At 37.1% G+C, this 27,500-nt stretch overlaps 1 protein-coding gene across 4 annotated transcripts in view; it reads right to left on the bottom strand.

Moving 5' to 3' along the window:
- LOC147017238 (adhesion G protein-coupled receptor B3-like) overlaps positions 1-27,500 on the bottom strand; it is a 216,839-nt gene that overhangs the window by 84,603 nt on the left and 104,736 nt on the right. For all 4 annotated transcript variants that reach the window (XM_085846687.1, XM_085846689.1, XM_085846685.1 and 1 more), the window contains exon 9: positions 26,788-26,889. In XM_085846687.1, the coding sequence (XP_085702813.1) occupies positions 26,788-26,889 (102 nt within the window). The remainder of the gene's footprint in view (positions 1-26,787; positions 26,890-27,500) is intronic.

Here is a 27,500-nt window from a genome sequence, read left to right as displayed (position 1 = left end):
AATAACTACATTATCGATTTTTATTTTTTTACAATATTTGGCAAGTTCTATATTGGATGTTGTATTCTTTCCAAATTCTTTAAACCACTCATCAATACTCATTTATTTTTGAGAAAGATATAATCCATTACCCTTTTAGTTAATTTTACACCAGCTTGTGCGATAGAAGAAAGCATATTTCGAACTAACAATCTTGCTTTATCAGGTCGGCTTTCAAGTTTTTCAGCAAAATCGACAATTACACCACTTCCACGAATTTATTTTTCTAACTCTGTTATGTCTTTCCATCTCTTTTTGAGCCTGGAGTTGAGCCTTCCTTTTTTTAGCAGTTTTTACCGCTGTGGAAATACCACCCATCAAAGCTCCTGCCACACCAAGACCTGCCAATAAAAGAGGGAGGGATATAATAAATCCTCCACTTGTCTCCCTGACTGAATATTACTTCAACATAGGTTTTGACATATTAATTTTAAGTTAGCCAGTATCGTTCAAGATGTTAACCTGTTCTCTTGTGAGCAAAACATCAATTCTTACAGCTCCCTTTCACTGAATTGTATTAACCTGAACCATACAAGACTTTTGATTTTGTATACATAATTTTGGTTTGTTAAGATTGATGTGATTGACATATACCACAGCTGGCACTTTCCTACTCATTTATTTATTAAAAAATGATGAGACTAATCATAACATCATCTGTATTAATGCGTAATTCTGTTTCTTTCAAAAGCAAACAAAATGTATTAACTTCTTCACTCTCCTCTTTCAATGTCTAGGGAAGTATTTACTCAATTAGACTTTGTAGTTTATTTTTGAGAACTCAGGTCAACTACGTAGATTGTATGTAGGCTTTGAAACGCAACCATATCCAAAATATGCCTGGTGTTGGCTTAATGGTTAGGGTGGGCTTAGGATCCTATGATCCTGAGATCAAATCCCACTTGGATGTTGAATTAATACCAGGTGGGGTTGACTCTGCCTGTCATCCTTCTGAGGTTGGAAAAATTGAGTACCAGCTTGCTGGTATCCTGAGTTGGAGTGGTGACCTGTCCATGATTGTGCCCAATAGCCAAGGAGACTGCTTAGGCAGCACCAATGCTCTATGCAGAGTATGTTCCCAATGGATGGAAATCCAAAATGGGTTCTTTATTACCATTAATTTCACACACACCTTTTGGTCAGACTTGTAATCTTCAGCATAATCGTTTTTAGCCCAATTAATTTCCAATCTGTCTCGTGAATAAAATGTTCCATCCAGAGAAACCCAAAAATTGTTTCACCTTGGCATTATCACTCAATCCATTATTCTTATCAGAAGCAATGTCTCCATCTGGTTTCTGAAAAATGAACCAGTGTTATTGTGGCATTCCTTCCAGAACACTCAAATTCACGTGTCAGTGGTTTCGTTCAGTTTAACATGTTGACATCTTATTTTAAGGTATGATACATTTAGCGGTTTCTTTGAGTTAAGTCTTCTATTCAACATCTCTTCTGTTTTGAGATTAGGTATATATTCACTAATATACCAACTCATTTGATCAATAACAAATTTATTCTGAGCGGTGAAAGCATTATCAACCCCAAAAAAGAAATCTATTTTCATTATCATTCCTTTGTAGTTGAAATCTAATTTTAAGTCCATACAGAACTTTATTGTCATCACAAAATCCAAATATACCTTTAAGGGGGATTGCCATGGTAAAACTATTCCCTGCTTTTGTATCATCGTTATATATTGCCTTTCTTTGAGCATAACTGGGGTCTGCATTTGTTCCCATTGCTATATCAGGAAGAAAACCTTTGGCAGATTCCTTACCCATTCTATCACCAAACGAATATAGTGTAAATTTCATCATTTCAGATGTAGCAGAGACATAATCAACTGCTTCAACTTCTTGTGTTGCAATATACAAATGAATACTATCAAACATTTTCCAGAATAAATCATTTATGAGTGTGGCGTTTGTTTTATTCCAGTCTTAGTGAATGAAAATTTACACAACAAGAAACTATCAGCAAGATTCAAGTTAGTTTGTTGATTATTTATTGTAATTTTTTGGTTCCATTTGTGTACCAATCAGTTCCTATTATAGCATTTGCCTTGAAGTAATCTTTCTTTTTAGTGGCGTTTGAGATGATAATGGTATCATCCAAATCATAGATACTATCAATTGTTTCCATAATTGTTTTTATTTACTGAAAGAAATAAAACTTTTGAATCCCCAACCCTAATATTTGGATTATATTTTCTTTCTTTCTTGAGAAGACAATTGAGTTTTGCCTTTATTAATGTCTTTGATTGCTTCTAATTTATGGGATTCCTTTGGAGCAACTTTGATACTTTTTATAGCACCCGCAGCATTTCCCATGGCAGAAGCGGTTGAACCTATTAGGTCTTTATGTTTAAGAATAGTTGAATCTATACCCATTCGAGTATCAATTATCCCATCTTCTTTATTTCTAAATTGATGTCCTACACCCCATTGTCTCAAAGGTTTATTGTATCCTCTACCAATACACATTCCCTCATCATTATAGTATGGTGAAAGGAACATCCCATCTCCATCTTTTATAATTATTTTATATTTTCCCAACTCGTATTTCCTCACAAAAACCATCGTATTAATTTTTTTGGCAAACTTCACGTAGGTGAATTCTGATGGATATTATTTCTCAATAGAAGGGAATCATATGATTATCTTGATCAGTTATCCTAAAATTTAACCTGTATGTGGTTTTTCCTGACACAGGTAGACATACAAGATTTTTCAGTTCAACATTGAATTTATAACCGATTGGAGTAGAGTATGTGCTGAATGAAAATATTGTATTTGTTCTTATACCATCGCTATAAGCACCAATCAAATCACAGTTAATCAATACCGAATTTATACCTGAGGATATTTGAATGACATTATCACTGTAAAACGTCCCATTAGTTTCAATCTTTTTTTAGGAGAAACCCAATAACTCTCCAAATGATTATAAATTGTGAAATCCACTTTGTAATTATTTTTAAGTGTAATAGTTGATTTTGAAGGATGTTTTTGAATATCTATAACCATATTTTTTGGGTCATCACCTTGTTCTTTCATAAGGCGAGCAATTTCGGAAGATATTTGGAAAATCTCATATGCTCTGGGTGAAGCTGTTATAGTTTTGTATCTGCTTCCTGGGTTATAACTAAACTTATCATTTTTCGCTATTATATTAAACGGTATTATTCGTTTCCATAGCCAATAAAGATGCTTCATATTCTTTTGTGGGGTCAAGTTCCGAACAGCAAGTTGTATTGGGTTTGGGAATGAAGCCGTGTGATCACTCGTCATTAAATTAAAACTAAGGATTGTGCTTCTCATATAATTTAATATGGGTTAAAATATTATTGTGTTGACATTTATTAATTATTTTCATCTTCATTAACTGCTCTAAAATGGCTAACACTTAAATAAAACAGTTGTTGTTTCCAGCCTTCTTACTTCCTCACAGCAATAACAGTCTTCTCACCAATTGTGATGGGTCATTTGGAAGAAAACTAACATGTGGCGAAGATATACCTGAACCACGCTTACTTAAAGCATATAGAATATGCTTCTCCTTCTCATTCCTTTTACCTTTACCAGCAACAGAAACTCCATAATCAAGTGAGTCTGGTAAATCAATATATACTCTATCATCCTCATTTTCTGTGATCAACAGTTCATCAAAATAATTTGAACCTTGGAGACCATCTCTTGTTCGAAGAAACATTAATCTGGGAGTTCGTTTAATGCTTGCTCGAGCAGAACTCAAGAACATCAATTCATTATTAAATATCAATACCTTTGCATTAACTGGATAGAACTGTGCTGATTCTTCTGTTGGTATGAAACCAGCTATTGTTTTGAATCTGATGAATGTTCATTGTTCCGAATAGCCTTCACAACATAATCAGGAGGTTGATTTACCGTTCTCAGCAATTGGAAAAATCCTTCATCATCACATTCTAATTTTCATATATCTTCTAGTTCTTGCTCTGCCATTTGACTAAAATCTTTCAGAATTTGAAGTTTTTTGTTTTTAGGAGTATATTCTATCGTTGTAGAAACAGGAGTTTCTGTAATCTTTTGTTGAGGAGTTTTTAAAAGCAGTTTAAATAATTTCTCTTGTTTTCCTTTGTACACTTCTTCACCCATTAGTTTTTGTCTCAGTTTCTTCTTTATGTCTTCCTGTTGCTTTACAACTTTTGAAACGAACTTCTGATGTTCCTTGAACCTTCTAGCTCTTTCATTTGCTTCCATTTTCTGTATTTATTTATTGAAAAATATCCTTTAGTACCTCATGTTGTTTGACCACAATATATTTAAATTTTCCAATAGTGTGTTTCATTTAATCCTCAAATTCCCATTTACTACATAATATTGAACAATTGTCTTTCCAAAAATTATTTGGATCTATTGAATTTAGCTTGAACAAAATAAAAGTATAAGCATTATTTCTTACCAGTCAATGAGGGAGTTGAAAGTATGATTGGCCAAGATAAATGCAATTAAAGAAGAATGTCTCCCTCTGATGTAGTAGCTATCGAGAACTATTTGGTTTCTCTCATTTACACAATCATCAAATATAATAAGGTTCTTTTTTGATTTATCCAAATATTGGGGTGAAGGTATGTCATCTGTATTATCACAAAGATTACAAGATACTGAAGGAGTGGTTTTATTTTTTACATTTTTGAATATAACAAAATAGCTGTATTATATCTTCAATGTTATAATCATTTAAATAGTTTGTTTTGAAGTTTAAATAAACTGATAATGTCTTCTTTTTGAAGACCCGCATTCAAACCTTGTGAGAGCAATTGATACTCAGGTTGAAAACTTGACTTTGTGAAAATTAGTAAATTCTCATAATCCAAAAAGGTTGGAGTAAGGAGCATCTTTAAGAGTAAACAAGTTCTTCCACATCCGCTTGAATCAACTATTAGACATCTTAATGAATTTGGTATATTTTTGTGGTTGTTAAATGTGATCTTACTTTCCCAGACAGGTAAAAAAATCATTAACTTAGATATCTGGAAAATAAATAACCTAATTTTTTACAAGTTCTATTTGAAACTCTAGAGTTTATCTGAAGTTCAGGTTTGATTTCTAAATAATCCATCATTTTATTTATATAATATCTTGTGTTGATGTTTTCTCTAAAATGACAATCATGAATAATATATAATTAATCTGTGGAGCATCAACCTAATTTTATCAATCGCTTCCATTGTTAGGAAAGGTGTATAATCACCCTTATAATTTATATTCATTTCTCTTATCAATCTTGTGAAGTAATTCATTTTGGATGTAATTTTGAAATAATTATGATCCTTTACATATTTTTTGAGGTGAGTAATGAGAATATAATCACAGAATATACACTGTTTATAAGCTTCTAACTCTGTGTTTAATCCCATCCATGAGCACATTGGACAACTCACAATTGATATGACTCAGCAGCGTGTCCTTCGATTTCCTCAAAACTTAAAGTTTCGGGATCTTTCATATCACTTGGATTTAGCATATTGTTAATTTATATGGTATGTTTGAAAAAACAAATAATTTCACCCTCAAATTAATCATATTTTCAAATCAGCTTACTTATATGCTTCACAATGTTCATCATCATTATTTATATCATCAGGGTATTCACTATGATCAGCATCTTCATCGTCTATCAAAATACATTCATAACTAACATTTGAACAAAAGCTGCCAGTATCATAGCTGTCTTCTGGACCAAGTTCCTCACCAGCAAATTCATTAAAATCTTCAGACATGTAATTTCCCATTTATTAATGAAAAAAAACTTGCATTATAAATTCTGTATTAACACTTGTATCCATTAGGGTGCTTCTGGAGCCCTCATAGTAAGCAATTAACTTCTACCAAGTCTTAAAATGTTCCATTAGTGAAAATAATAACCTCTGTTAAATTTAAATGAAATGAGAAGTTGTTTTGGGGGTCCACCGGTAGCCCAAAAGTTGAAGGGCTATAAAAAATATGACCGTTTTTACAGCCATTTTTCCCTGCTGTGCAGGGGTTTGGCTTTTTGTGAGGCAATGTTTTTTTTTATGGCCGGATGCCCTTCCTGACGCCAACCCTGGTCGCCTCTTACGACACACAGGGATATGGTACACCTATTCTAACCGGGGCATACACCGGGACCAGTACACTGGCACTCATTTCACCGACCTCGGAAGGATGACAGGCTGAGCCAACCCCCTGGTGTTAATTCAGCAGCCAACGGGGCTTGAACTCAGGACACTGGGATCCCAAGCCGCCACCCTAACCACTCAGCCAACACCAGGCTTTTGAAGGGCTATGTCCTCTACTATGTGCATATGGCATCTATTCAAATAGGATCCATTAATGAATGTAACATATATTAGCTACCTTCAGTGTTTATTGTACATATTGGTGCTATGTTCTAATATGATGATGGAAGGATGGAGAGCTAGTGTGCTGAATACCATAACCCTGCAGTTAGATCTTCACAGAGATGATTATCATGAGTTTGTAGAGCAGTGTCTTGTGTTTTTGGGTGGTAATGACACAATCAACTTCAAGTGACCTGGAGCTCTTCACAAAGCCCGATGGATGGCAAAGCTGTTATATTCCATCAAAATTTGTCTGTTGGAAGCTGCAATTAACCAACTCCCCTCAGGAACAATTACAACGAAACACCAGCTGCCAAAAGTGAAGGACTTTGTGACTTTTGCTACTATTGTCTACAGCTCCTGGTGGATTACATGTAATTCTGCTGTCCATGCACCTTGGAATGACTTGAAGCTGTATCATACTCTGCCAATGTATGAAGCTGTGAATCCCGAGGTTTCCATAAGTGCAGTCAGAGCATTTCAATGCCATCTCTGGTACCTCACTGCAGAGATGGTACCTCTCGCACTCATCAGTAACAAAGTACCACAAGAGGAGAAACGGGTACTAGCTGATAGACTCTTGACTGTTAAACCTCCAGAGGTTATACACACGCCATGTGACCATTTTGGCACTTGGTTTGGGAAGCCCAAGTTCCCTACAGGCATCAATCGGTCCACTACGCTTGCTGATTTAGTCAGAGAAGATTCTTGATTCACTCTTCAAATTCTAGAGATAGACGATGAGTTTCTTGCAGAGATTGTTGGAAGCTGGTCAAACTCTGCTGCATACCAAGCTTCTGATGTTAATGTTGATTTCATGAATGTGGTAAATGATTGTGCTGAGCGTGGAGTATAACTGAATTCGAACTTTCTTGCAGCAGCCAAAACTGAAGAACATTATCAAAATGTGTTGCAAGTTGTGGAGCAAGACAGAAAGCAAACGTCAAACCTGCGCAAGCGGAAATCTACAAATGACAATTGGCATGAGACTTGGTGTGTTGTGAAATTTGGCACCTTTGATATGAACTGTGAACTACTGCAATACGAGGTACCAAAATTCAAACTGTGGATTTTCAATTCGTTCATTATTGAAGTGCTTTAATACATGTTACTGGTTCTCTCAAAAATTGAAAAATAGTCATTTTTTGACTTGCACTGCCTTTTGTTCGGTTTCTATGACTCAAATATAGAAATGGTAGCCAATTTATAATATAAGCTCCAATGTATTTAATAAAACATAAGGCAGCTATTTTTTAATTATGTCAATATCTATCAAATAGCTGCCTCATTCATAATTTGGTGGGCATGAACAGTGAAATGATTAAACGTAACCTTACCCAGGTCGAAAAACCAGTTAAAACCAGTACACATTTTCAACTGGTCTCTATTGGTTCGAATTGGTCTTTAACTGGTCTCTATTGGTTTCAACTGGTACCAGTTAAATTCAGTCAGAATTCCAATTTCCCAGTTGAAAAAACCAGTAGCTCATATTTGTACCAGTTAAAGTCTTACTGGTTCCAGTTGATACCAGTTGCAATGTACTGGTCCCAGTTGATACCAGTTGCAATGTACTGGTCTCCCAGTTGATACCAGTTAGTTAAATACAATTGTATTTCAACTGGTAATATATCACTCTATTCCAATTTCCATATTAAAACCAGTAAGAAACCAACTGGCTTTACTGGTACCAGTTGGCTACTGGTTTTCAACTGGTACCAGTTGACCAGTAAGCTACTGGTCTTTACTGGTTTTTTGACCTGGGTAAATAGGGCAAATATGCAGAATGATTAAACAGGAGCTATTATTTTTCAGAGTAACTCATTGCATAAATATAGCTGCCTTTTGCATAAAATAATAAACTTGCGATACAATTTTGATTGGCTCGTGGACCCCCTAGGGCCTTGACAATAATTGATTTCAACCAAATTTTGTATGAGTGGTCTATTTAGGAAGTGGAACAAACTGAGGGTAGGTAGAAGTTTAATGCAAAAAAATTTTAAATCATGGGGCTCCAGAAGCACCCTAGTATCCATGTGGTAAAGTATTAATTCCATTCTCCATTATATATCTCTCATCATCAAATTAATGCTCCCAATGCTTTCTTATTACTTGCAAAATTGAAGATTTTAAAAGTATATTGGTCAGTCATTTTTGTTTATCTGTCTGTTTGTCAATCCCTTACAGGACACAATTTAAAACCGATCTTCACAAAACTTCACAAAGTTGTCGAGGTAGTCTGAACTGAGAAGCCTATTGATTTTGAGGTCAATGACCAAAGGTCATCTTGAGGTCAAATTTCTAAAATTGTCATTTTTCATCTGATTGACTTGAAATTTGAAGAGGATTTGCATATTGTGTCACTGAATTGGGAAACCAACTATATTTGAGCTCAAAAGGTCAAAGGCCAACTCAAGGTCAGACTTCTAAAATCATCAATTTCAATCTGAAAAATAATTATAATCAATTTTTATCTGATTCACCAAAGCTTTAAGATTTTCAATTTTAATCTTATTGAAATGAACAATTTGATGTATCCATGGCAACCTTTGGAGAGGGGGTCGATTTTGCAAGTATCATGCTCTGCACGATGTGTTTTCCTTGTTTATTTGTTCTGAATATATCTGATGCTTATAACATCTCATACTATTCATCTTTAGTACACACGATGTCTTTAGTATATTCTTTGTGAGCATTGTGGAGTTCTTCAGAATATTTTAATTCTTTACCATATAATGTAGGAAAGATTTTCTCAGAGGATGTCTCCACTTGTTTCTTTCTTTAAAACTAAACAATCATAATAATGCTTGAAATTTATAGTGTCTATGATTACATTTTTCTTTATCCCTTTTAACTTTTTATCACTTTTAGAACCACTAGACTTGTAAGCATAAGACTTTGCTCTTAATCTTACAAATTCACTCGTTATCTGCCCCCCACCCCCACCCCCCTCCCCAACTCCTCTTTAAATTTTCCAATAACTTTTTGTTTTTTTTGTAGAAAATAGTCGATTATCTTTTTCATAGTTGTTTGTGTCATATATGCTTATGTCTTGCATCATATCCTCATAAACATCCTCTGTCTTGATGTCCAACATAAAACTGTCTGTATCCATGTAAAGTAGATTAACTCTGTCATCATAGTTCTTCTTTAAGCTGTTGTAGAAATAGGCATACATCAACAACTTGGGCAAGTCAAGAACTGATATTCCTACAAAAATAGGTTTATCCATCACAATGCTTTCCTTTTCCATATGAATAGTAAAAAGGTTCTCAGAGAATGTCTCTACTCATTAAAAGTTGGGTCCATTAGGGTCATTCCGTGTCAAATCAACAAATGCCTCTCAGATTTTCATGATTTTTTTGTGTGGGTTGGACAAATATTGAACAGAAAAAATGTGAAATATTAGTTCTGTATTCCAAGGAGTTTTTGAGATATGACCCCTAGAGCGTGTCAAGGTTGGTTGAAGAAAAACGACCCCCGAATTATCCTTCAATTTCAGCAACCCATTTCTTGGCATCTGTTTGAGATAAAGCAATGAAATTTTTTTTCCTAATGCAACTTTTATGGTATTTTAAAGAAAAAAATAAAGCCGGATACATTGCAGAAAAAATGAGGCCTGCAGCCACCCTCAAAAATGGTAAAAAATCAAAATAGCACGACTGAAACGGGCAACATTGACCCATGTTAAAGTACCTTTCATTTATTGTGTCACCCATGTAATGTTATGTGTGAAAAATATACTAAAATGTCTTCCAAAATATTAATTACCAGGTGTCTACTGCATTTATTTTTTTATTTTAGGCCCTTTCAAAATGGGAAAAATATGAAATTTCATGATTTTCAGGTCCAAAAAAATCACATGTGGCCTACCTTCAAAATATACGTGCTTGGTATCAAATGAAAGCTCCTTTTATGTGCTATAACTGTACTAAATCTCATTAGTTTTATAGCAATCCTTCATGTCCAACCAACCCCATCAATAAAGCTAAACAACACCAGTACGTTAAGTCTATTTATAGCACACAGTACAAAACACCTTACAAAAAACGCAACGCAATGCAATGTCAGTGTGGCCAGGCCATTAGTCAAAATAACTGTTAATTTCCAATTGAAAGCTTCAAAGTTTATCCCTTCAAATGGCCGAGACATCACATATTACTGAAGTTATTCAGGCACTGATAATATTGTGCAAGTTTTGTTTATAATCCAATAACATCAAAGTAATGCACACATTAGCTCAACTACTGATTCATAAAATAAAGACAGTATAATTTAGAAAGAATCAGACATGCATTTGAAAATTGCCCTTTGTATGCATTTATTGTATTAGTAATAACTATAAAAACCTTACTTGCAATAGGTTGTTTTATGACATTCTGTTTCTTCTTGAAGAATAGAACCAACAGTACAAGTTTTTAATTGTTTTCTGCAGACCAGGTCCATCTTGTTAGTGTGCTTCCAAGTTACAACTTTCAGAAACTTTTGCACACACCACCCCAAGTTTAAAAATAAGCCATACCTAGAAATAGGCTATGCTAAAAATAGATCCTAAGTCAGCTTCATATTAAAGACTAGTACTATAATTCTTTATGCTTAAAGCTGAAACACAGTATTGTTCAATGTTAAAAGTTTTTAAATGTTAAAGCAAACGAACAAAACCATTTCCTCTGGAAGTGTATTTTTACTCATTAGCATTTCCGGGTACTTACAGATGGGTCAATTATTCACCATGTTGGAGATGTGTAATGAAAAAAATCACCTTGATAGACATGTGAGAATTGGTTTGTGCATTGATATTTTGGTATTTAATGCCTGAAAATTTTTATTTAAGTGAGACACAGAAATTAATTGACTTAACAGCTCACAAATGACATTGCCAATAATGAGTCAAATTCGTTTTGGGGCTTTATTGATGGGGTTGGTAGGACATGAAGGATTGCTATAAAACTAATGAGATTTGGTACAGTTATAGTACATGAAAGGAGCTTTCATTTGATACCAAGCACGTATATTTTGAAGGTATGCCACATGTGATTTTTTTGACCTGAAAATCATGAAATTTCATATTTTTCCCTTTTTGAAAGGGCCTAAAATAAAAAATAAATGCAGTAGACACCTGGTAATTAATATTTTGGTAGACATTTTAGTATATTTTTCACACAAAAAATTACATGGGTGACACAATAAATGAAAGGTACTTTAACATGGGTCAAAGTTGCCCGTTTCAGTTGTGCTATTTTGATTTTTACCATTTTTGAGGGTGGCTGCAGGCCTCATTTTTTCTGCAATGTATCTGGCTTTATTTTTTCTTTAAAATACCATAAAAGTTGCATTAAGAAAAAAAATTTCATTGCTTTATCTCAAACAGATGCCAAGAAATGGGTTGCTGGAATTGAAGGATAATTATGGGGTCATTTTTCTTCAACCTACCTTGAGTCATATATCTTGGGGTCATATCTCAAAAACTTGGAATACATAACTAATATTTGACATTTTTTCTGTTCAATATTTGTCTAACCCACACAAAAAAATGATGAAAATCTGAGATGGTCGACCTGGAACTTTACTGAAAATTTGTTGATTTGACACAGAATGACCCATTAATGAATTTAAATGCTTGTTTCCAATATGTACTGTCTTATGTTTTGTCTGTTTCTTACATTTTTCTTCGTCTTGCCAAATACAGCATTATTCATTAACTTATAGAAATCTTTCTCGAAGTCAGTCGAAGCAACTGTTTGCATATGAGTATTGAAGTCGACATATATTTTTTAACGAATGACTTTGATTAAACCTTCGAACTCTGTGAATTTTCTTCATTCTCAATGCAGCTGATAGATATTGCCTCAGGTTTCTTGGGTATAATACATAATTGGCTTTACCATATAATGTAGTTAAAAGCTTTTCTGTTGGTGTACATGCTCGAGAAGAGCAAGTAAGAAATTTGGTGATAATTGCTGAGACATAGTTTTATTGTTTTTTCTTTATTGAGAGCATATGGGAAGTCCTTGTGAGCATTGTGGAGTTCTTCAGGACATTTTAAATCCACTTCAAAGTAATATCCAACCTTTGCCTCATCCAATTATTTCTGGGTGGAGATAATGATATATTTTAATATGCGTTCATAATAATTCTCCTGTACCCATTTGAAGCCTCCACATGATAAAGCTTGAGACATCGCCCATCCATAGAAATTGTTAGCAACATAATACATCAAATCAGAACTATTTTTCAATGCATCATAATCAGAGAGATATTTATTGTTTGCTTTAGCATATCGTTTTGAACAAACTTGTGATATTCCTCCTCTTTTTGCTTTCTCTATCATCAACAGCATATCTACATGAAAAATTAATTTGAGAGGTTGTTTAGTCATCTTTAACATAGCACTCCAAGCTCGGCTAGGAGCTGTATAATAATTAACAGGATCAAATCCATATGAATTCATATTCTGACAGACATTTCTAAATGCTTCAAATACATCAGCTAATAACAAAACATCAGTCTTAAGATACAAGTCATGATATTCAACGAGATTTTTTATGTAAATTTTCCCAGATATTTTGTGCATGTTGATAATCTTCATCAATAATATGAGTTTTATTCTGCTCATTGTGGAAGCTTTCCTTTGAAGGGAGTTGTGTTTCCTTTAATCTTCCAAAGTTGTCCACATAGTCATATGGTGACTAAGTCATATGGTGACACCCTTTTGTGGTAAGAGCTCAAATGTCCTTGCTTCAGCTGACACTAGGTAGGTTTCCTCTTCATTTAGGAAATGACTTTGGAGATTTGGATATGCTTTAAGACTTGACGCTAATGTGGATAAATTATTTGTCATAAATTTGTACAAATCTAGAAATCACATATTAGTTTTGTGAGTTGTTGGGATGTATTTTGTAAATGAGATGTACTTATGGTCTGTGGTAGGAATGACAGATATACTGTATCCCAGGTGTCTTTGAAAGTTTGCTTATGAATAAATGTGTGTCAGAGTTGGCGTTGTTGTGAAGAAAGACCGGAATGAAAGTAGGGAGTATAAAATTGAGATTACAACTTTGATGAGCAGGTCCTTGATATTTACCAGAAAGATGATAATGGTCTCTAACATTTGGTTCTTTTCTGATTACATCTTGACAAAGATAACAAATGTTTGAGTTCTCAAACTCTTCTTCCTCATCTTGTGTTAATTTCATTGGTTTATAAGTTTTTTTGCATTACTACTGTCAGTTGAATACAATCTTTTTCTAATAGTTTTACAAATTCTTGAGGGGTATCGTCTCCTCTGTACATTTCTAATTTATTATATTGTTCTCCAACAGATGATTTGAAAAATAACAGAACCCACAAGGAGTATGCTTTTCATATAGCTTGCTGTAGGATTGATTTGGATTTGGAGAAGTAGTATCTATATTTTAGAGAATGCTTTTAAAGTTGGCATATATCGCAAATGGATGCTTTATGGATTTCCTTGTGTCAATGAAATCTACCACTGAACCCACTTTTGGCATATCGGCTGGGGGCCAGTGGGACCTAATTTGCACCCCCCCTGCGACAATTTTTCACTGATACCACAGTGTTCATATATATCCCAAGTATCAGAAAAAATATGTTCCCAGAAAAATAACTCATTTGCACTATGCTTTATTTACCTGTTTCCATGGCAACCAATCAAAAATAGACGAATCTCACAAAGATCGGCAAAATGTCAATATCTCTGTCAAATATAAACATAAAATCACAAAATTGGTGTCAAATTAAAGCTTATACATTTACATATTAAAATATATTTTGTTTATGCTAATTAACTGAATTTGCATGTTAATTAAATTTGACTTAAAGACAATAATTACCACAAAAATGCAAGAATTTCCATTTTCTTTCCTTGCAATTACCACACATGTCAGTTGCCAGATACAAGCCAGTTTGGCGAATTTTTTTTAATAATTTTTGAATTTTTTAAGTAGATTAATTAGCATAAAATACAAAGCACAATGAATCGTTCGAAAATCATGTTAAAGCAAATTAATCAGTGAAACTAATTACCTGGGCCTGATATAATACATAACTGCGACTAATGATGGTTGTGGTGTTTAAAGGACACATAACTCTTTTCTGTTTGGGTAAAAGTAGTGAAAATAGTTGTAAATGCATTGATATGCTAATTACGTTCCGCCATTGTGGAAATTTACATTTTTGTAAATATCGCACCTTCCGGTACATGGACATTTGTAAATGAGGAGTCTACACCTATGTTTGGAGGGTCAAAGAATAAAGTGAACAGATTTCTTTTGTTGTCAGAGATGTTGAATAGTCTTTATGGATGATATGTTAATTATAATCCCCAATCACCAGTAAGGGGGATCATATTGTTATTGCTTTTTTGCGTGCATGTCTGTCTGTTGTCACTTTTCGCTTCCGTCGATGTAAATGTGAGGTTGTATGGCTCTTTAGCCTGGAGGTGTAGGTATGCATGCTGTGATATCATAATCTACAGCTTGACCTTGCTCCTTCTAGTTGTGATTGTATAATTCTTATTGTCATATACAACAATACATTGAATCACCAATTTTATTTGTTTCTTGCAGACATAGTGCGTTGATGGCCCAATTCGTTGCACAGAGATGAAACCTCAGAAGAGAAAGCAGGAACAGACTGATGTCAGTGAAAAAAAGAGACAGATATGTATCCTGCATTGTGAGGGAGCAAAGAGTGATGAATTCACCTATTTGTCAGACTTGATGCTTACGTTGGAACAGTTCATTTGCATCATGTATTGGAAGAGTCTATTTCAGGAAGTGGATGAAGTAAGGGTGCTCATGATAAGGGAGAAGTGTGGGGACAAGCCTCTGGACGCAGGCTGCAACATTGACCTTGGGAAACTACCTCCATGTAGAAAGTGCTTAGAGCAGCACATCTGAAGAGCTAATTATCAAGCAGCTGTTTGGAAGCGTTCTCATATTGCCAATCCCAACATACCAGATGACATGCAGGAACATGGCTGGACATACAAATATGGTGTTATGGAGCCACTGTGGCTACCAGGCGATATTCTACCCAAGAAGTCGATTGGTTCACTGCAGGAGGCACTGGAAGAAGACATTGATGATGAGGATGATGATGAGCCATGCGAATGTGAAGATTGTGTGGACTCGGACATTGAATAGTATGATGGCCAATGAAGGACATAGCAAGCAAACATCAGGCTCAGAATCTGCGAACTAAGGACACTTCTTCTATATATGACTGAGAGTTAATCGAAACAGCATGATTATCAACTGGTCGAGATTGTTAAACTCAGATGTGTGCTACGAAGTTTGCTAAGACTCCAACAGATTGCAGATCATCTACTCATAGTTTTTGCCATTGTATTGATCTACTTCATAGTAGAGTGCACATGCAGGCGAACAATATGAAGATAAACCATTTGTCAGATCTGGTGTGGCTAGTCAGCTTTCAAACATCTGGTAACTCTGGAAGAAAGGGGATACGGTAAATATTATTAGATTAATGTTTTTATATCCAAATGCATTCAAAGTGTGAGATCTTCAATTACTGTACTCAGATGGACCATATGAATACATTTTTGCTGTATATGCTCTCCTTTAGCCACAATTAATGACACATCAGTTTAACTTTTGTGCCTACAGGATGGTCACCATTTCCAGCCTCTGGTAGTGATACATTATGATATAATGACATCCACTCACCTTATTTACATACCACTGCATTTTAAAATATTTGATTTAACTTCAAGGCCCAATCTTATCAAAATATGTAGTCCTGATGCTTACGTGAAACTCAAAACGGAGGACACATCGCTCCTTGCATTCTGTTCATAGGGAATATAGATGTATTTTTTTGCATGTAATTAAGTTATTCAAACATTATTCTACATCTCTGACAACAAAGGAAATATGTTCACCTAATTCCTTGACCCTCCAAACATATGTGTAGATTACTCATTTACAAATTTCCATGTACCAGAAGTTGAGATATTTACGAAAATGAGAATTTCCATAATGGCGGATCCTAATTCGCATATCAATGCATTTAAAATTATTTCCACCACCTTTAGTCAAGCAGAAAATAGTTATGTTTCCCTTAAACACCAACAGACATCATAAGTCGCAGTTATGTATTATATCAGGCCCAGGTAATTAATTCCATTGATTAATCTGATTTCGCATTATTTTCGAACGATTCATAGTGCTTTGTATTTATGCTAATTAGCCTACTTAGAAAATTCAAAAATTTTAATATATTTTTTGCCAACTTGGCTTGTATCTGGCAACAATTAAGTAATGTTTTTTTTTGACAAAAAATGACATGTGTGGTAATTACAAGGAAAGAAAATGGAAATTCTTGCATTTTTGTGGGAATTATTATCTCTAAGTCAAATTTAATTAATATGCAAATGAGCTAATAAGCATAAGCAAAATATATTTTAATATGTAAATGTATAAGCTTTAATTTGACACCAATTTTGTGATTTTATGTTTATATTTGAGAGAGATATTGACATTTTGCCGATCTTTGTGAGATTCGTCTATTTTTGATTGGTTGCCATGGAAACAGGTAAATAAAGCATAGTGCAAATGAGTTATTTTTCTGGGAACATCTTTTTTCTAATACTTGGGATATATATATATATATATATATATATATATATATATATATATATATATATATATGTATATGTATATATATATATATATATATATGTATATATATATATATATATATATATATATATATATATATATATATATATATATATATATACATATATATATATATATATACATATATATATATATATATATATATATATGTATATGTATATATATATATATATATATATATATATATATATATATATATATATATATATATATATATATATATGTATATATATATATATATATATATATATATATATATATATATATATGTGTGTATATATATATATATATATATATATATATATATATATATATATATATATATATATATATATATATATATATATATGTATATATATGTATATATATATATATATATATATATATATATATATGTATATATATATGTATATATAAATATATATATATATATATATATGTATATATATATATATATGTATATATATATATATATATATATATATATATATTTATATATATATATATATATATATATATATATATATATATATATATATATATATATATATATATATATATACAGTAGACTAGGCGTAAGTCGTCACCATCGGGACCGAGAAAAAAGTGACGACTTAGAAATGTGACGACTTACGCGTATGCGAACATTCATGATGACTGTGGGGTGAAGGATGAAGTCGCGCGTGGCCTGTATATGTATATATATATATATATATATATATATATATATATATATATATATATATATATATATATATATATATATATATATATATATATATATATATATGGACACGTATGTGTGAGAGCCGGCTATTGTACCAAAAGGAAAACACAATCCTCGGGGCATAGGTGGGTTTCATTGGTGAGTTGGAAAGTGATCAAGCAAAGATGGAATTCATGAATCACTTTATCAAAAGTAAATATCATGATCAACTGTAAGACAACAACTTCGCCTGCTTATCACCATGATGGGATTGACCAACGAACCCCAGAGACTTTTCTGGCAGCATCTGCCAGAAAAGCCCAGTCTCATCAGCATTGTACACGTCCCGAGGCTGATACCTTTCCAAGATGTCTTTCAATTTTCCATCCTTCCAGTTGTGCACCACTGCCGAATCCACGCTGCCTGATTCGCCGCACTTCTTGACCTTGCCGATTCCCCACCTCACTTTGAATCAGTCTATCCAGTGAATCGGCATGGTCTCGGCATCATTATGCCCGAGGTCCGCCGAGAATTTACGTGCCTTCAGCAGCAACATTTCACCGTCCAACCGAATATTTGGCTGAGCCGACATTTGCGGAAAACAGATGATGAGCGCGTCATCGACATCTTCAAAGGACACACACTTCACGCGTTTCACACTTACTACCGGCCTCGCGATCTTCTCCACTTGTCCAAATATCTTGCCCTTATTCTTCAAGATATTGTTCAATGTCTGCCGTTTGATGTCGAACTTCTCAGCTATGGCTGTTTTCTTCATCAGTGGGGTTGCCTCGCAAAACTGGATCATGTCGTATTTTTCTTGGTAGGTTTTAGGTGTAAGCTTACGCTTAGTCACCATTGTCCTGCCTGAAGTGCGATCAACGTGTGTACACAGTTATAAATAACCTATCACTGGCGGTGTAAACCAATGAGCGAGCATCACGATTCCATGAAATCGGGATTCTCACGAGGCAGCAGTTCCCGTGTGACGAGTTAGGAGTGGTAATTTACTTGAGTTTCCATTACGCGGGAACGGACAACATCTGACGACTTAGACGAAGTGACGACTTAGAGATGACGACTTACAGAGGGATGACCCTTTATTCAAAGGGATTTAACATGAGATAAATTCGGGACTTTTTGACGCTGCCGACTTAGGCGAAGTGACGAGTTACACGCTGCCGACTTACGCCTAGTCTACTGTATATATATATATATATATATATATATATATATATATATATATATATATATATATATATATATATATATATATATATATATATATATATATATATGAACACTGGTATCAGTGAAAAATTGTCGCAGGGGGAGTTCAAGGTAGGTCCCAAGGGCCCGAGGCCTATATATATTGTTACTGATTTCAGAATCCGGTCTGATGAATGCATCCACACATCCAGGTCCTCAGACAGTTATTTCCTTAAAGGCATGTTCAGATTAGCCACATCCCCATGTCTAATGGGTTCTTAAATGTGATCCATTGAGAAGGGTAAAGGATAGATCCCCTCTCTTATGGGAAGCTTTTTTTTATTTGCGGTAGACACATTCACACACATTTCTTTCACGAGCTCTGAAGCCTGCCCTCATTTTTCCTCAGCAACATTTCTTTCATGAGCTCTGAAGCCCGCCCTCGTTTTTCCTCAGCAGCATTCTTCAGCGAGCTCCGACGCCCACCTTTTTTGAGAGCGCATGGGTCGTCATGGTAACCGTGCCCCAGTGGGATGGGGTGAGCTTGGGGCGGACGGCACCCCATAGAGACGCCCGGAAGATATAAAAAGACGTTATGTGAGAAGAGATGTAGGGAGAGGAAAAGGCTAAAGAGGGACATTCTGAAGCGAGAGAGACGTTCTGTGAGAAGATACGTTTTGAGAGTGGGGAAAAAGTAAAAGCGATAAGTTCTGAAGAAGAAGGAGATACCTTCTGAGATAATAAAAAAAGCATGAATGAAGGAGGTACGAGAGAGAAGCGAGCAAGAAGCGGGTGTAGGAGCGCAAAAGAGGAGAAGGAAACGCGTGTGTGGGTGTCTGGCCAGCGCCAACAGCGAGACGGTTCATCCTGCTCAGAACTTCAGCAAACGAGTGTGTGGACTGGCGTTTAAGGCTGCCCCGCGAGAGGCTGTACGACAAAGCTGGGTGCTGGCGACGGATGTGACATGCACGCACGCATTTCAGAACATTTTTGCTTCACCGACAACTTTCTGGTGAGCGAGACGATTTTCTCCCCCTCCCCTCCCCCTGAATGATCTGCTGGGTACCCTTGTCTGTGTTTAGCTGTAAGTAAGTCAACCTCCGTTAAGCTTCTGCTCTTTGTCTCTTTCCTGGCATTTTGATTGATTTTGCTTTGAAATTCTTAATTTACCTCAGCAAATAAAAAGTTCTTTTTATTTATTATCTTACCAAAACGAAGTTTTTGCAAGATATGTGAGTCAGCTTGTTTGTTTGTTTTTTTTTTTGTCTGTAATCACGTATAAAAAATTCTGCAGAGCGCAGTTATCATTGGAAATTTTTGTAACTTCGCAGATCAGAGGCCTATAGAGGTCCCTTTCAGCGCATAAAATTTTGAAGGTCAAGGTCAAAGGTCAAGGTACCTTTGTCGCAAATCAGGGGAGTTGACGAAACCCTTATTTTTTGAGTAATTTTGATCGGATCGTCTTCAAACTTCATGGGAATATAGTTCATGGTCTGGCGCTCAGCAGATTAATTTTTGGTGGCAATTGGCCTTGACCTTCATGGTTAGCGCTGAAGGTCAAACATATTTGACCCCAAGGTCAAATTTTCAAGTTTTAGGAACCATATCGTGTAGTAACTCAAATTGAACACTTTGATGAGTGCTTTCTAGATATGTCAAGCGTGAGACATTATGACGTCATTTGGTGATGTTATGAGGCAAACGCATATTTTTCATGGTTACTCTGCAGAACGATTCTAATCGGAATCTCTCATAGGCAGATATTCCTCAAGGAGTCGCTCCTGGTGGATAGCAGCTCTGTTCACCTCAGTGTGACCTTAAAGAAGTCACACGTGGTCACCTTTTGGCAAGATACGGTTTATTTATTTATTTTATTATTAATAAATTATTTGTCGATTTCCAACCTGTCTGTCTTTGTCCTTTCCTTCATTTGTCTAGCATTGTTGGAACCGAGATAGACTGGGAGGTAATTACCACAGATTTGACCAAAAAATCGTCGGCACGCACCAGCAGTTAAAACACTCGGCCACCCTAATTAAAATCTATTCAGATAATATTGGTGCTTTGCCCAGGGCGCGCTCCCCGCTCAGGTAACCACGCGACCTCCAGGTAAACAGAATAATTAGACGGTGGACACTGGAACTCGTGGTTGACTGGGTAGCGTTCGTGGTTTTAAAACAACCCACCATACCACAACGTTAATTGTGAGCGGTGGCCCCAGGTCCGGCAACGAGGACAACCCGGGATTAATCCCCCTGAGTGACAAGCTGGTGTCTCGGTAGCTGTCACCACAACAATATATATATATATATATATATATATATATATATATATATATATATATATATATATATATATATATATTTATGCACATATGTCTGTATTCCTGTGTGTGTGTGGTCATTAAGCATAACGTCATTCTCTTTCCTAACTCCACCTCCTCCCCTCACCTTTCACTCTTTTTTCCTTCCTCCCCACTCTATTTCTGTCCTCTCTCTTCCTCCCTTCCCCCTCCCACCCCCCTCTCCTTCACTCCCCCTCCTGTACCCATCTCTCTCACCCCACACCTCCTCTATCTCTCTCTCTCTCTCTCTCTCTCTCTCCCATCCCAGCTCTCTCTCTTCCACTCCTCTCCCACTCTCTCCTGCTCCTCTCCCACTCTCTCCTGCTCTCTTCCACTCCCCCACACTCTCGTCCACTCCCCCTCGCTCTCTTCCACTCCCCCTTGCTCTCTCTCCCACCCCTCTCGCTCTCTCTCCCACCCCTCTCGCTCTCTCTCCCACCCCTCTCGCTCTCTTTCCCACCCCTCTCGCTCTCTCTCTCCCACCCCTCTCGCTCTCTCTCCCACCCCTCTCGCTCTCTCTTCCACACCTCTTGCTCTCTCCCACCCCTCTTGCTCTCTCTCCCACCCTCTTGCTCTCTCTCCAACCCCTCTTGCTCTCTCTCCCTCCCCTCTCCCCCTCTATCTCTCACTTCACTCCCACCCCTCTCGCTCTCTCTGTGTCTCTCTCTCTCTCTCTCTCTCTCTCTCCCACCCCTCTCGCTCTCTCTCTCTTCCACACCTCTTGCTCTCTCTCCCTCCCTCTCGCTCTCTCTCCCACCCCTCTCGCTCTCTCTCCCACCCCTCTCGCTCTCTCTCCCACCCCTCTCGCTCTCTCTCCCACCCCTCTCGCTCTCTCTCCCACCCCTCTCGCTCTCTCTCCCACCCCTCTCGCTCTCTCTCCCACCCCTCTCGCTCTCTCTCCCACCCCTCTCGCTCTCTCTCTCTCCCACCCCTCTTCCTCTCTCTCTCCCGCCCCTCTTCCTCTCTCTCCCACCCCTCTCACTATTCTCTCCCACCCCTCTCACTCTTCTCTCCCACCCCTCTCGCTCTCTCTCCCACCCCTCTCGCTCTCTCTCCCACCCCTCTCGCTCTCTCTCTCTCCACCCCTCTTCCTCTCTCTCCCGCCCCTCTTCCTCTCTCTCCCACCCCTCTCACTATTCTCTCCCACCCCTCTCACTCTTCTCTCCCACCCCTCTCGCTCTCTTTCCCACCCCTCTTGCTCTCTCTCCCACCCTCTCGCTCTCTCTTCCACCCCTCTTGCTCTCTTTCCCACCCCTCTACCCCTCTATCTCTCACTTCACTCCCACCCCTCTCGCTCTCTCTTCCACTCCTCTCGCTCTCTCTCCCACCCCTCTCGCTCTCTCTCCCACCCCTCTCACTCTTCTCTTCCACCCCTCTCACTATTCCCTCCCACACCGCTCACTATTCTCTCCCACCCATCTCCCTCTTCTCTCTCACGCATCTCCCTCTTCTCTACCACTCCTCTCACTCTCTCTCTCCCACCATTCTCACTCTCTCTCCTACCCCTCTCACTCTTTCTCCCACCCCTCTCACTCGCTCTCTCCCACCCCTCTCACTCGCTTTCACTCTGCCCTCTCTCCCTCTATATCTCACCTAACCCCTCCCCCTCTTTTAATATTCCCATCAGCGAAGCGACGGGTTGTATTTGCTAGTATAATAATAATCATGTAAAGAGAGGAAAATATAATACAAAAAGAACATTGGCAGTGTCAAGAGAGGTAAATGCGATTGCTCTTGACGTAGAATGCCGTAATATTTCGTCCAAGTACTGCTAAACGTAAGGGTTTTGAAAGTGCCAAGATGGTGATTTGTGTTCTCGCGTTGAAGTATATAATTAAATTCAAATAAAATAAAAAATTTTAAGGTCGTAGAAAAAAAACTTCCAGAAGTGATTTCATCCCGTTGTTGATGCAGTGTCATATTTCTGCATCACTTGTTGATGCAGTGTCTCATATTACACCACCATATTTAACATATTACATTAGTTATTTGTGCCTGTTGTTTGCATCCTTTATGATGTCTTTAAAATCAGTAATTTTCCGATTTGGAATGATTTTCAATTTTGTTTGACTCCCAGACAGGCAGACAGAGTAAAAAAAAAAATTTTACTCCTTTTTGTGCATGCGCAATTGGGACGAATTCAGATAAAAACTAGAACGGCACTTGGTAGATCGCATATCTCCGCCAGGCTAAACAGTTTTCATTTTGTATCCCACTGAAAGGCTGGATCTGTATCCGGACCTTAACCAAAATCAAATTGACTTGTTCTTGTCACCTAACCAACTCATCAACCTCGTTTTGCTACAACTCGTCCAAAATTTCTGAAATATCATGCTATATATTGGTTTTGGCCCCATCGCTGAATGGTGAAGAATCACTAAAAAATATATAAAACTCTCGCATCGGGATTCAGATTGGGATTTTCACCAAAATCGACTCAATTCATCCGTGTCACATACTCAACCAGTCCAGCAAGTTTCGTCCGAATCCATCTGCTTTTTGAGATAATGTGTTATGTTTCGTTTTCAGCCCTGTCATTCAGTGATGAAGAATCACTTAAAAAATTATTGGATCCGGATTCGGATCTTCACCAAAATCGACTCAATTTATCCTCGTCAAACACTCAACCAGTCTACCAAGTTTCGTCTGAATCCGACTACTTTTTGAGATGTTCTGTTTTGTATCATTTTTAGCCCTATCACTCAATGGTGAAGAATCACTTAAAAATTCTCGGATCTGGAATCGGATCTTCATAAAAATTGAATCATTTCTTCCTTGTCACATATTCAACTTGTCCATCAAGTTTTTTCCCAATCCGTCCATAAGTTTTTTTTGAGATATCGTGTTATATATCATTTTTAGCCCAATCTCTGAATGATGAAGAATCACTTAAAAATTATAGTCGTCGGATCCGGATCCGGAACTTCACCAAAATCTAACCAGTTCATCCTTGTGACACAACTGTCCACAAAATTTTGTCCAAATCCATCCACAATATTTTGAGATATCCTGTACACAGGGAGACAGACAGACAGGGGTGAAAGCATATCCACCTTCGATGGGGGAGGTAATTACTGTCAAACAGAAGGTTTGTTTTCCGATTCATGTTCCAATTCATGTTCAAAATATAACATTCAATTGAAATCAAGTTGTTCCTCGATCATCAACTGACGTTTGTACACAGAAAGATAGATGGTCAGACAGACAGACAGAAGTAAACGATTTTCTTAACCCCACTTTTTGCTTAATGTGAGTGGGTTAACAAGGTTGTATTATAGCACGGATGTGCATTAAATGTAGCCTATAAAGCAGCACCATAAACATCCTAGAAGACAATAAAAAAATAATGAGGTTCAGCTTAACCAATGCACTGTTTCGTGCAATATAAACCGTTTTTGCAATTTTATGCATTTCCTTGTCTGACCCGTACATCCCTACTGGCTCCTTGCATCCAGGAGATCCCTGCTCTATATTAGCTTTACCATTTTTCCATTTTTCTGCAATTGTATTGTGGTAAAAGGAATACCGGAGTCAGGGTTCTGCAGAGAGTAGATAAATAATTTTCTGACTGAACAGCATGAAAATGTGCTCAGCTCTGTAGGTGGGTGTAATTACTGGATTCATCTTGCACTGTCTGCATGCATGTTACCACCAGCCTCGATAGGGGGAATGCTTACCAGACTCTTCGCTTCACCATCTTTTCACACTCTCATCTTGTCCTGTGCCCCTCTCATACACTGTCTTTATCGTACTTCCTTCACCAACCACGAGTTCCCTTAATCCTTCCCTATCTTCTACAGCCTCAACATATTTTTGGTTCCAATAATATAGGACAGGATAATCTGCTGATGCCTGGAGTTGTTCCACTAAATCTTACAATCCATAACTAGCACTCATCTACAACATTCCCTAAATTTTCTATGTTATTATTATTATTATTATTATTATTATTATTATTATTATTATTACCCTGACATTTTCAAAAATCACAGGCACATTAGGTTTGTTTTGGAAATGGCAATCTCGAGTCCTGTAAAATGCAGTAACGCCAGACTAAACATTGATGCAGAAAACAACCTGAAGCCCACCCATTAAAATGCAAGTGTTCAAGTTCCATAGTTCTGATTTTGTGAGATTGGTGTAACCACATACAGATCCTGTCACAAAGGTAAAATAAATTACAACATGATTTTAAGTTTGGCGTGCTCGGCAGGCTATGCTGGATTTTCCTACTGTGTATGCCTGGTGTTGGCTTAATGGTTAGCATGGTGGGCTTTGGATCCCGCTCAGCAGTTGAAGTAATACCAAGTGGGGTTAACTCGGCCTGTCATCCTTCCGAGGTCGGCAAAATGAGTGGCAGCATGCTGGTATACTGTGTCGGAGTGGCAACCAGTCCAGGATTGTGCCCAATAGCCAAGGAGACTGCAAAGGCATCACCAATGCTCTGCAGAGAGTATGGTCCCAATCACCTCCTCCTCCGACTGTGTACATTAAAGGAAGCAGGCTGTATTTTATAGGACTGTGCTTGGAGTGTTTTTGAAATTACTGCTTGGAGAGATCTGGAGTCAATTATCCTTAACATCTGACCTAGACGTTGTGAGCAAGGTCATGTGATTGGCTAAAATTATTGGGAAGGCTGTATAAAGTCTATATGTGGATTATACGAGATATTTTTACTCCTATGGTACTCTGATTTTTGAGAAGGAAAATCGAGAATACTGTTGCAAAGCACAAATTTAGAATTTTACCAGGATACCCCAACACAATGACCATGTCTTTTCTAAAGGCCTTACCGCCGAGGCTGCCACTAACACTACTACTACTACTACTACTACTACTACTACTACTACTACTACTACTACTACTACTACTAATACTACTACTGTTACTAATACTACGACTACTTATTCCATATAGTACTGACCAAAGAGTACGTTTAGACCATCTTTCACAAACCGGCAAGCCAGGCCTGACATTTGACTGATGATGACAGGAATTTGTAATGTGTTCATTTTGCTGGTGATACCTTGCCCACACTTCACAAAAGACATCTTGGGATTTTTAACTTGGCCCAAATAATGCTAGCAGATGGGACATCTAGTTTAAAATCCGTGCGAGGGACAGTGCACTTTGTAATATGAAGCCTGGTCTGTGAAGCACCAATGCGACAGTTATACACAAGTCAGGCATCAAACTTAGAATAGACAGGTCAAATGCAAGTGCACTATCTCTGCACAGTTCTTTCAGACCCATGATTCTCAATATTGCATTTTAAGGGTCATTTTGCCTAATTGCATATGAAAGGACAAACTGACCTATTGATGTGGGAAAAGCAAAACCTATCCAGTATGTCAAGAGCAATGAATAATAAGAAGAATGGAAAGAAAATCAGGGCAGGAGAAACAAGAGACAAAGGAAAGGCAAATGTGGAGTTATGACCTACCCGTAGCATCAACAGGACACTGGCTGTAGGCAACATTGCCGAAGAGCGTTTCTTGCCAAGTTTTAGATCCCCAGGACTCTTCATGGCACAGCTCATGTGGGGCTGTGGGCGAGATCATACCAAGATGCAATTAGGGAAGCCTTGATACCAAAGTCTTTCAAGCAGAATACATGAGCCCCTTCATTTGTGTCAGATGATGGTGCATGCTGTGCATCCATTTGGTATATCATTGACATACAAGGAACTTTAACACAGGTAGAGGCGATTTGGTCCATCACACCTGTGCTTTGTGAACTTCAATACATCAGTCTGTCTATTTAATTTCAATGGAGGGGGAAGGAGTGCAGATGAGAACAGAAGTGCAGGCTTAGTGAGATCGCCATTATGTGTGTGCATGTGTGTGTGTGTGTGTGTGTGTGTGTGTGTGTGTGTGTGTGTGTGTGTGTGTGTGTGCGTGCGTGCGTGTGTATGTATATCTATATATTATTTCTGTTAACGTCTGCACGTAATTTGACGTTTCTCCTCCAATACTGCCGGACGGATTGTCGCCATTTTCGGCATGCGGTTGCTCTGTGGTCTAATGAACAGCATGGGCTATGTGAGATCACGCCAGATGGATAGGCTTGGGAATTTTGGGCGATTTTCTAATTTTTACATTCGTTTGCACGGCGACGTGTGACGTCACCACTGCGAGGCATAATTCCGTCATGACA

Source organism: Eptatretus burgeri, chromosome 11 (genome assembly GCF_056783735.1).
Source record: "Eptatretus burgeri isolate ZD-2024b chromosome 11, Ebu_testis_v1, whole genome shotgun sequence".
In the NCBI taxonomy this organism is placed as follows: Eukaryota; Metazoa; Chordata; class Myxini; order Myxiniformes; family Myxinidae; genus Eptatretus; species Eptatretus burgeri.
This window is presented reverse-complemented; position numbering and strand designations above follow the sequence as displayed.